This window comes from Melopsittacus undulatus, chromosome 2 (genome assembly GCF_012275295.1).
Source record: "Melopsittacus undulatus isolate bMelUnd1 chromosome 2, bMelUnd1.mat.Z, whole genome shotgun sequence".
Taxonomy (NCBI): domain Eukaryota; kingdom Metazoa; phylum Chordata; class Aves; order Psittaciformes; family Psittaculidae; genus Melopsittacus; species Melopsittacus undulatus.
In genome coordinates, this window is record NC_047528.1 from 29,138,073 (window position 1) to 29,149,975 (window position 11,903).

Consider the following 11,903-nt stretch of genomic DNA (forward strand, 5'->3'; position numbering starts at 1 on the left):
ATGTTCTTCACTGGTACAGAAAAGTTTATTCTGGCTCACACAGTCCACAGCAACTGAAAACATCTGTGCCCACACAGAAAAATGGTGTGAGACACAGACAGTGAGAAAGTACTAAGCTATGCCTGTGGCATTTTCTGTTTCAAGTAGCAAAGAGGCACATCATAGTCTTGCATAGAGTAAAAATAAGCCAAGCTCCACTGCACAGCTCAGAAGGCAGAGAGCCTGTTCCAAGAACTTGCTGACAAACAGTAACTTACATTTACCTGTTCTTCAAAAAAAACTCAGAAAGCATCATAGTACCAGTGCTTAGCACTTCCTTTGGTCTCACAGTACCCTATGAAGTGCTGTGGAATAGCTAGAAAAATACAGAGGTCTTTCATCTGCTCAGCCAAACTTAATGTCAGTCCAGGTATCCATAAAGTCCTAACACTGGGTCAAAAACACCACAAATGCACAACAGAAATCCATGAGTTGGCACAATCCATCAATAAAGATTTTTTTCCCCACAGGTTTCAAAGTGGTAATTTTCTACAGTGGATTTTCTACTGGATTCATGCCAGATCAGGTATCATTTTCTTTCTAAAGCCAAGATAAATGCTATGACATGTGCTTCAACTGACTCAACAGAAATAGTACTTTGTGCTCGCCCATAATCTGTATCTGATTTATATTGCCGAGGTAATAAGGTAGACACGCACAGAGTATGAGTGGACAAGGACTGAAGGACTCACATGCTATTAAAATCACTGACTTGCTACATAATCTAGTCAGACAGGGATTTTTTTCAGACTAAAAGGTTGCAGATCAGTCCTACTTCTTTCAGTTGCATGGGAAATGGTCTCAAAGAATGCAATTAATCATTTTTCTCCTGGCCTACCTGCAGTCAAGGGCTATGCAGGAGAAGAAAAAGGGATATGAAGGACTGTGATCAAAGGATTACATCTATACACAGAAACTTCTACTAAAACCAGATGGTTCTCTCAAAACCACATTAAATTCTGTAGCTCCGCACTAGTGGCATAAACAATCACAGGAACGATTAAATAGTCTTACACACTGCGGGTATCTGAATTTGCCATTTTCTTTTAACTTTATCGTAACAGAAGTTTAACATTTGGAGAACAGTTGGGTTTCAAGCTCCTAATACTCCTTGAAAGAACATACAGAAAACAAGGGTGACCAGCTTTCACAGGAAGAGCAGAAAGAATATTCAAAGATCCCACGGCAGGATTTTGAATTTTATATATACCCACAGAAAGACTGCCTTGTGGACAGAGCACCTCACATACTAAAAGACTATTAAACATTTTCAAGACAAGTGGCCTTTATTGTGGGATTCGTAGGTAAGAACACTCTTCTCTTAGAAACCCATGCAATTTAATCACAAGTAGAAATCTGACATACCAAGGAGCATCACTCCAAGACCTCTTCACACTGCTGCTTTCTACTTGCTATTCATATCACACAAACACCTGGGCTCCAGTACACCAAGAACCCTGCAGGTAGGGTATGACAAGAGGGCCCCTGCTCCACGCATCTTTCAGCTTATTCATAGCTTTCTATCTGCCTTTGGAATAAAAACCACAAAACAGGCCCTCTCTGTAACAAACCACTTCCAATTTTCTGTGTGAAATTTAATCAATTCTTTCTCTATATAGCAATCCATACACAGTACATACATCAGAAACTGAGTAAGGCTGATGTCAGTATCTATGTATTCATTTTCCTTTGAACATCCAAAAAAGAAATTATATAAAGATATCATATTTCTAAATATAGATCAATGCAGCAGATGAAATAAATAAATAAAGAACCCAAACCACCACACAGAGAATAAAAAAAAAATAACTATTCTAATGGCTAACACTAAATGGGCTTTGGTTTATCACAAGTACATAACCAACAGTTCTTATATTTCCTTAGCTTTCACTGAAATAACAGAAAAAACATTTGAGCTGCTTTCTGGGTTTGTACTAAAGCAACTCAACTGCTGGTACCTCCCTTTACTGCTCATGCTTCTAAAAGACTCATCACTACATTTTTTATTGCCTATTAAGTAGTCTCTCTGGAATACTTCCTGTGCTAGCACAATATATGCTAAAACGAAATTAAATTAGCTAATTTTTTTATTCCAGCAGAACTGACTGCTCTCTCCCTCAAACGAGGGATAATTTCAGCCTTATTACCCTATACAGAAGAAGAAAAAAAAAGTACAGGTGCTACACACTGTCACGGCTCTGCATGTGTTGAAAGTCCTAGTAACATGGATGGTTGTTTGCAAGTTCAGGTCTGAAGGAATTCAGAAGATAAAATCCTGCACATCCCTTGCTATGGCTATTAACATTAGCAACTTCATAATATTTTTTTTATCATCATTATTATACAAGGTGGCAGACAAATTATAAGTTCAGATCATGTGCATGAAGGATTAGATTAGCACTTACTTGGAAGCGCAATATTTAAGTGTCCCTTTTAGACCAGTTTTCCCAGGCTCTGTGCTGCGTGGCATCAACCGTAAGCACAGATGTGCCTGAAAAATCCTGTCTTGCTTCAAGAAACACCAAACTGTATCAGCCTAAAAGACAAGCGAGCTCAGGGCCCTGTCTTCAAATGCAGTCAACAGTGGGTGCTTCAGAGGAAGAGAACATAAGAAAAGGTATTTCTCCAACATGCTCTTCTAATTTCTAGGATCTTTTACTCAGAAACCTTGGGGTATGGAAACATTTATTTTTAATCTCTCAGTATGATTTTCCTGTCTAAATTTGTCTAATGGCTTTCCGAGCTTCTGCAGTTTTGACATTCACAGCTTCCAAAATTGAACTACATATTGTGCAAAATGGTACCGCTTTGTTTGCTCTGAGTCCCATCAGATGAACTGACACACCCTTAAGTCTTGTGTCCAAGCTGACTCTTCCCTACTCACTTCTTCCTTATTCACCTGTGACACTACTCATGCCTTCAGACCTCTGTAAGATTTCCACATCAATCATCTTGCCAGCCTGATAGGTAACAGCATATATAGGAGTTCCCTTCATAGCCACCACTCCTTGTTCCTCATATCATCCCTGGTGCACTTCTCTGTACTGCTTCTATACCGACCATAGCGGTCCACTTTATAACTTCCACAATGGGGAAGATGAGATCAGAACTACACATAATACTCAAGATACAGGCTACATGATAGCACAATATTTTCTCTTTTGTTCTCTGTATCTTTTGCAATCATGCCTAATGTTGAATCTGCTAGTCTGACAAGACATTCTTAGGGAGTTATCCACATCTACTGAAAACCTAAACCTCCTTCTGAATGGCAACAACCAGCTGAGAACAAATTCTTTACTACTAGGGTGGTGAGGCACTGGAATGGGTTGCCCAGGGAGGTTGCGAATGCTCCATCCCTGGTGGTGTTCAAGGCCAAGATGGACGGTGCCTTGGGTGATATGGTTTAGTGTGAAATGCCCCTGCCCATGGCAGGGGGCTGGAACTGGATGATCTTAAGGTCCTTTCCAACCCTAACTATTCTACGATTCTATAATTTCTATGTATGTATAATTAGGATAGTTTTTCTCTGTGCATATCAGATTACACTTTTCTACTCTGAATTTCATCTGCCATTTATCATCCTGTCACTCGATATGTCATGATACACTTCTGCAGCTTTCCGCTGCCAGCTTTCATTTCTACTGTCCTGGGTAAGCTGTTACAATTAGAGCACTCTGGAGTGCTCACTACAGTTTCACAAAACCAGAATTCAGGTTTCAGTAAGAAAGAGGAACCCAGATGTAATGACCCACCCACCACCAGAACTTTTACAGAGCAAAGCAAGTCAGAAAGTGCCCACCATTTTCATGGGCCACAATGAGATATTCTGGTAGCTGAAATATGATCGTGTCACAGCCCTTCACTACCCTGGACCAGTATCTGGGTACTACTATGTCCCCACAAAATCCTTCAAGTTAATGGTCTGAGCTTGTTCCTTATATCCCCAAAAAGAGGAAGGGGAGGAGACTACTGTTTCTCCCCAGACAGAGCAAACACCGGGGTAGAAAACCAACAGCAAATCCACAGAGGACAAGAAGGGAGATAGGGCACATACTCCCTAACCCTCAGCTGTGAGTCTTCTCTTTTCTGAGCCAATGCTTGCTGTGTCCAGCAGAAGGGGCCAAGCCATCCTGACAGAAAGCCCCTCGATGGAGAAGAGCTGACAAGTTGGCAGTAGCTGCAAGTGTGGCCCTGAACCAGATAAGTGCTTTGACTTTTGTACCTTTTCACAGCACCTTCGCTATAGCTGTACTTCTTTAGCACCGAGGTGAGCTGTAGTGATGAGACAAAGGCGTTTATCTTCTTCGGGGTTTTTTGTTTGTTTGTTTAACCGGAATGTGAATTTGGGAGCACTCAAACTTTCACCAACTCCAAGAGTTTTGGAAAACAGAAGTTACAGTACCATGTTTGTTACCCCTACTAAAGCTCAAGCCAAGGCCAGCCTGAAGGTAGCCCACTCTTCCCTGGGGAGTTCCATGTTAGTGGATTGGAACTAGCTGATCTTCAAGGCCCTTTCCAACCCAAACCATCCTGTGAATCTGTGTACCCCAGGAGCTGCCCAGGAAGACGCCGCGTCCCGCTCCTCGCCCACCAGGCCGGAAAGGGGGGCAACGCAGCCCTGGAGCACCGGAGAAGCCTCACACGGACAACCCCAGCTCCCGCCGCGCTCCAGGCACGGCAAGGCCGCACTCAGCGCTTCCAAAGGACCGGCCTGCCGCCAGCCCGAGCACGGGGTGTGTGGGGTGACCTAGGCCCAGTCGCCACAGGCCGCGCCGGGCCGGGCCTAGGGATGCGCGGGCGGCTTCTCACCTTCACCAGCCACATGCCGGTGTTCTGCTTGGCCCCGGTGAGGTCCAGCTCGCCCTTCTCGCTCATGGCGGGGCCGGGATAAGGCGCACGACGGGGCTGGCGGGAGATACACGGGAACAGTTCTTCCGGCTCCCGTGGGCGCTGTACCCGCCCTGCAGCTCAACGCCGGCAGATGGTGGCCTGCGGTGGGCAAACCTCCTCCGCTCGCGGAGCACGGCTGCAGGGAGGTGGGGCTCGAGTTCGAGTCCCCGCCCCGGCGCGGCCGCCGGCAAGGAGGGCCTCGGTATGTCAGCGACAAAATCTACGGCTGCCGCCCCGCTTACAGCCCCCCTTCACAGGGAGGGTTATCCGAGCATGCTGCAGAATGGCAGCAGCACGTTCTGCAGAAACGAGAGGAGTGGTCTGGAGGGGAAGACACCACCGTAACAGTGCTCTTCCCTGTGGGCAGGACATGGCGCGATGGGAGTGGCTCCGGGGAAAGGGATCAAAGCGTCACAGTCTCCCCAGATATCACAAAAGTGAGGACAAATAAAGCAGGCGAATCCTTTACCATAGGTAAAAAGTGAAGAATTAGGCTTAGCTTTCCACAAAGGGGACTTGCAGTGGAGCAGTGGAACAGGCTGAAAGTGGGATGGTGTCTTGGACACTGACATTAAGTCAGGAGAGAGCAAGCGTCTGCTGTCCTGCTTTGAGATGGGGGTGTTGGGCTTTGGTAACCCATCAAAGTCCCTATTTTATGTCTCTGTTCCTAACACCGGGGACACCACTGTGGACATGGAAAGCATTTTATTACCTTCCTCTCTGCAGTGTTCCTTTATATCTTCATGGAGATGTGTCCCTTTGTCTTGCCTCCACTCATACTGAACAACCTCAGTTCAATTATGGCTCATAGGTCATATTTCCTAGACCTCTGCTCATGCCCATTGTTCTTTGAATTCCCCCCAGTACAGGTTTACATCCTCCTTGAAGTCTGCTTGCAGGATGGTGGAGGTCATACTCTGGGACTGCACCAACAGCAAGCAGGGAGGATGTCTGGTACAGTAAGACACTGTTCATCTGGCTTGCAGAAAGAGATCTCATTATTACATTTCAGATATGATAGCCTGTCTTTCTAATTACAGGCAAGCATCTAGGTAACCAAGGAGGGCAATGCTTTCATGTGTACCTGAAGCAACAACAGCTAACACTGAACTGTTCTGATTAGGTTCAGCTGCATTTTAAAATTTCTTTTGTTTTTACACTGGAACTGTTCCTGTCTGCAGAATGCAGCTGGGAGGGTGGATGAAACTTGTACTATTAGTCAGCTTCCACTAAAAGTTCAGATTTCAGTAAGACAACCTTTCACAGACACACCAGAGGCATCTCCTCAAATGCTAACGAAAATGGAAGAGATGCATCTCCACAGTGGTAAAAACAGCTACCATTCCTGGCACTGGGCAACCCGCAACTATTGTAGGTCTAAGACCTGTAGGGTTTGTTTACCTGGAAAAAGAGTGGATCTACACAAACACCATCGCTTTACAGTGGGTCCTGTTCCACTAATTGCTTTTGGGTCCAGTTCCACTGATTCCCTGTGCTGTGCAAAGGATGGTATATTCTTTCAGAACAAGCCAGTGAATTCCCTCCAAGTGAAACCCAAGGGCAGAGCTGGATATCCAAGATGGTTATAGATGCAGCCGTATGCTGTGTTGCACTCTGTACCCAGCACAGTCTTCCAGCATAACTCCAAGAAACACTGCACCCTTGGCTGCAGCCAAAAGCTCTCAGGCCATTTTTAGGATACATGCTGTTCCTCATGCTGCTATAAAACATCTTCATGGTGGTCTGGCAGAAATGAGGGGCTCAGTGATACGATTTTCCTAGAATCCCAGGGTGGTTTGGATTGGAAGGGACCTTAAAGCTCATCCAGTTCCATCCCCATGCTATGGGCAGGGAAACCTTCCACTAGACCAGGTTGCTCCAAGCCCCATCCAACCTGGCCTTGAACACTGCCAGAGATGGGGCAGCCACAGCTTCTCTGGGCACCCTGTGCCAGTGACTCACCACCCTCACAGGGAAGAATTTCTTCCTTATATCTAATACAAATCTACCCTTTTTCAGTTTAAAGCCATTCTCCCTTGTCCTGTCAGTACAAGGAGTGATAAAAAGTCAGTATCTTTAGGTGCTGAAAGGTCACAATAAGGTCTCCCCTGAGTCTCCTCTTCTCCAGGCTGAGCAAGCCTAACTCTCCCAGCCTATCTCCACAGGAGAGGTGCTCCAGCCCTCTGAGCATTTTTGTGTCCCTCCTCTGGACTCAGTCCAACAGGTCCATGTCTGTCTTGTGCTGGGGACCCCAGAGCTGGATGCAGTACTTTTGGTGAGGTCTCAAATTTTCCCCTAGGGCAAACACTGAATTAATGACAACGTTGTCCCTCTGCAATGCTCCCAACTCAGTCTGCATGCTCACATCACACCCACCACCGCTTTTAAGGAAGAAAAGCAGTGGAATTGATGATGTTAACAGGAATAACATTTTCAGCAAGGCGGAGTTGCAGTGGGTTGGAAGGAGAGGAGCAGTGCTTGCAAGAGACCTATGACAGCAGCGTGACTGACCACCTCCACTCTTAGAGACGGGCCCATGAGGAGCCATTGCTCCTATTCTAGGCATAAACAACAATAGCAAATACCTCTGCTGGAGCCTGGCAGTTGGGGTGGTTCAGCTGGCAACCCAGAGGGGAGGGCAGGCAGATAGCTCTCCTGGCTCCCTCCAGAGAGCCTCTCCAGACCCGTTTCCATGGAAACTGAATTTAAAGGGACAACGAGCAGGAAAAGAGTGCATTTTCATTAATTCCTCATTTAAAATCTCAACCTCCTGTTTGCCAGGGACACATTTAGTGCCATCGAGGAGGAGCAGGGGCCAGCTGCCGAGCAGCAGAACTGCATGTTAGTCACCTATTTTCTTTGTGCTTGCAAGGAAACAGATGTTGTGTCTGAGGAAATAGGTGCTCAAATACAGTCTTACACGATCTTTTTATCTTCCCCCCCCATCCTACTAGGTGAGGTGGAGGGTCCGCAGTGTCAGCAGAAGCCCCACACGGTTTCTCTCCATTGATTTTAGGAAGAAGCTAATTGCTGATTGAAAACCAGCACAACAGAAGATGCAAAAAGCCTCATGCGGGCCTGTTGAAGTTGAGTTTTGCCATCAGGAGCTCACGAACATCTCTCAAAGTCCAGCAAGGATAAGGGGAGATGAGCAGGATCCCAACTTGGGTTTCAGTTTATAAGCAAGGAAGAGTGCATGTGTGGAATTTTAACTAGAGGAACAAAAGTTGCCTGCTCCAGGTGCAGGGCAACAGAGAAGATCATTGGTTTGAGTGACAAAAACAGTCACAGTCGACTGGCTCCCTTTTCACTACTCTGCTAGCAGTGAGTTTGTGGATTCCCTGTCTTTATAACTTTCTGTGTAGAGGAGAAGTGTGTATCTGGCACAAGGCAAGGAAGAGAGGGACTGTAGCTCCTGGCTGTGGTCCTGTGAAATCTCATTAAGCACATGAAAGCCCCTTCCTACTTCAACTGCTGCAGTGACATTGCTGCTCTGGGACTCATGCTCCACATGTGCCACAGGCATCCAACCAGTGAGCTCTCCCAGTGAGATAAACCAAACCAGTGAGCCACAAGCTCCCCTTCCTGTGAAAGGCATTGGAGCACAGCCAGCAAGCCCCCATACCACCATGATGCTCGTGTGGCTGGGGAAACATAGGGGTGGAAAGAGCTTGGGAGAGGACACACGACTGGCCACCCAGCTGGGCAGCTCTAAAGGCCACAACCTCCTTTCTGTGGTCAGATGTGGCTTGGTCATCTCGCAGCCCAGAAACTTGGGTATTTAAGACCAAGGCATTCACTCAGACTCATGCACCTAGGAGACCTCATTTGAGTGATTTCACACTCCTTCTCATGGCAAGTCTCCTCAGGGACAGCTGGAGCACTCTTGTTCTCTGGCTGCATGAGCATGTTGCAGGACCCCCACCTCTTTGAGTCCCAAAACTACTTTGAACTGTCTAGGTAAGCAGATGGCAAACCTTCACCATCTTTAACTGTGATGCATCATTCTCTTGCCTGCACTGCAAGAGAATTGCTTTTCTATGTAACCTGGAAAAGAGAGAGGAAATCATCTCCAGAGAAGTAAAAAACACCCAGGCAGAGATTAATAATTTATTTAGGAATAAAAGGTAACTCTATGTAGCTTATTTCTGAAACAGAGCATGGGCGATCACGCTGCATATCTATTTCCTCCAGCAGCAAATGATTCTCAGTGTGCCTCTTTAAGGCCAAAAGTATGTTACATTCATTGTGTTTTCAGTCTGCCTTTGAGCAATGCATTAATAACAGACTTGTTCACCCCAAGCTGTTCTGTGTCAGAGTGGAAAACATAGAGCTCACAGCAGAGCTCCCATTTCAGTACAATGCTAAGCAATATGAAAACTTGATCACACTTCTGCCTGAAAACACAACTTAGAGCCCCAGTTCTTATCAGAGGGCAATTTTCAGTCATTAATTAATCCTTTTAAATTCTTACTATGTGTTTACAGCCACACATTTTTATGTATGCAATGCACTGAGGAATACCTGGTTTTCAGGTTAGTGGTTAGTGAAACTGCTGCTGTGCTTACAGTTTCACCCATACCGTGTCTTCCATCACATTAACAATGTGCACTGAGCTTGACTGTAGGCAGCTTGGTCTCCTTCTTTTTTTTTTGGGGTTGTCACCATATCCAGGAAGAAAGAAAGAAAGAGAATTTAAAGATGCAGCTGCAAAATTTTTGTAGAAAAAAAAGACAATTGTCAGAGAATTTCAGAGATATTTGATCTGAACCTAATTTAAAATAATTTCTTTGTAAGTGACCATAAAATTGACATTATCACTTTAAATCAAAGTCTTTTTTGTCTTTCTCTGACATAAAAAAGTATTAGCTAACATTTTTCCCCTGCTTTTCTCAAGAAGGCATTTAAGCATGCAACATTCTTAATCCAGTAATAGCACAAAGGTAATGTGAGCACTGAGCAGCTTGTTTCTTTCTAAAGTGCCTTTTCACTGTAGCTGAATAGATGTTACATAGAACTGTTACCTGTTCTCTAGTCCTCTACTCCTTTATGTTTTTTTCTGATCCTTGAGTTTTCTCTGATGATGTACCACCTCAGCATGAAAGGTCAGCAGTAACTACAGGCACTCATCTTCTGCACTTTCTGCTAATAACTTGGTGAAGAGTGAGGCATTTTCCATTTAGATACCAAAAAAATCCCTAAGGTTTTCAATGGATTTATTTCCCTTGTAATATAATTAAACAAATATGATTATACGCCAGCGATATTGCCATAAATTTGTCGGTATAGACAGCACACAGTTGCCAGGTTATGTTATTGATACATATATTACCTCCTAGTGGACTATTATTTTGATTTCCAATGACCTAGAAGAAGACTATGTGACTAAGCTGAGCTAAAACATTAGTGACCAGAAGAACAAATCTAGTAGGCTACTCAAGAAAAACAGGATGTTCTTGTTGGGAAGTGAGGCAGGCAGCCTGTTGTATACTGGTCATGCTGTTTGAATGTGTAAAGGACTGGCTGGTGACCTCCTGCAGCTGCCCATGACTGAAAGCACAGGCAGGTATGTACAGTTTTGAGATTGTGTATATGTTACTCTCAGGTGTCATTTTGCATCCTATTTATTACTGGAACTAGATACATTGATTCTATAGATAAATGTGATAAAGGCATCTAATTTGTGGGTACCATTGCTTCAGAAGTGATTGTTCTGGTACCCTACAATGCCACAAATATAAGTGGTATCATTAAAGCAAATGAACCACATGCGTTTGCATCCAACCTTGTGTCCCATCCTAACACCTGATTGCAGCTCAGCCACAGCGGTGCCTCCCAGCAAGCTCTCAATGAGATAATTAACTGGAGGCATCAGATATGTCTGCTTCATTACTGCTGCAAACTGCCTGCAGGTTTCCTCCAAAGCCTTTCCACCTAATGGCCTTTACCACCAGCTCTCTTCTTCTCTAAATGCCAGTTATTGGCACTTCTCTAAAACAGTGCTAATAATCCAATAAATAGGATTTTACAGGAGTGGCTTGTCTCCTCACTGCATAAGCTAATAATGCTACTGTGGACCAGAGCAAAATACATTCTCTTTGCCACAGAGAAGGGCTTTCCCATGAAATTGAAATGAATAAACTGGAATGAGAAGAAAGTGCTACAGACCTACAACTGGATTGCATTCTACTGGGTTCCTGTTGTTGAATGAGGTTAAATTAGTCTGAAATTTTGCCATCTAGTTAATTATTATGAGTTAAACATGAAAGAAGAATAAAACCAGCATTTCAGTCAGTGAGAGGAAAATAAGCAGACGAGCAAATAAAATCAGTAAGAACAAGAAGATCTGATGAGAACACGGGTGCCAAATGGAGGTGAGAGTGCAGGGACCCCAGCTAATCCTGACAGCCTCATGTTCCTTCAGTTTATCTTCTGGAAAATGACACATGAGGCTGAGGAAAAGAAATACAATTATTCTGGGATTATTTATCATCAGAGGCTATTTCCTCATAGTCTGCTTCTTGCTGAAAACTGCAAGCTTATCACTGAGAACAATTTCTCCTGGAGACCAAGCATTTGGCAGCAGCAGCCCTCAAGTCGGCACTGGCATCTTGCAGGATATGTCCACCTCCCTACTATCACACTCTGTTTCACATACCCTTCTCATTTCTGGAGACCCGTCGTGATCAGTAGTTCAACACTGCCTATACTCTTAAGGATGAATCACTAAAGCTTTTTGTAACAAAGCTGAATGTTAACTTCTTTCTTAAAGTTATTAGATGAAAAAACATAAATAACAAAAGGCAGTTTTTGACTGCAGTGAGATTTCACTTCAGGGCCTACAATATTTTCACTGCCTTTGCAAGCCCCATCCCATTACTTCTCCCGGCCCTAAGACTCCCAGGACCTTTCCTCCTTTTACCCTCTGGCTTACGGTGGCTGTCAGTGCTCTTCTATGAATTCGAGCTCTT

General features: G+C 44.6%; 1 protein-coding gene across 1 annotated transcript in view; it reads right to left on the reverse strand.

The window, feature by feature from the left end:
- Window positions 1-5,060, reverse strand: part of GTF2F2 (general transcription factor IIF subunit 2) — an 88,896-nt gene extending 83,836 nt beyond the window's left edge. The window contains exon 1 of the mRNA XM_031047678.2: window positions 4,852-5,060. Coding sequence (XP_030903538.1) covers window positions 4,852-4,917 — 66 coding nt within the window. The 5' untranslated portion in view covers window positions 4,918-5,060. The remainder of the gene's footprint in view (window positions 1-4,851) is intronic.
- Between the last annotated feature and the right edge of the window lie 6,843 nt (window positions 5,061-11,903).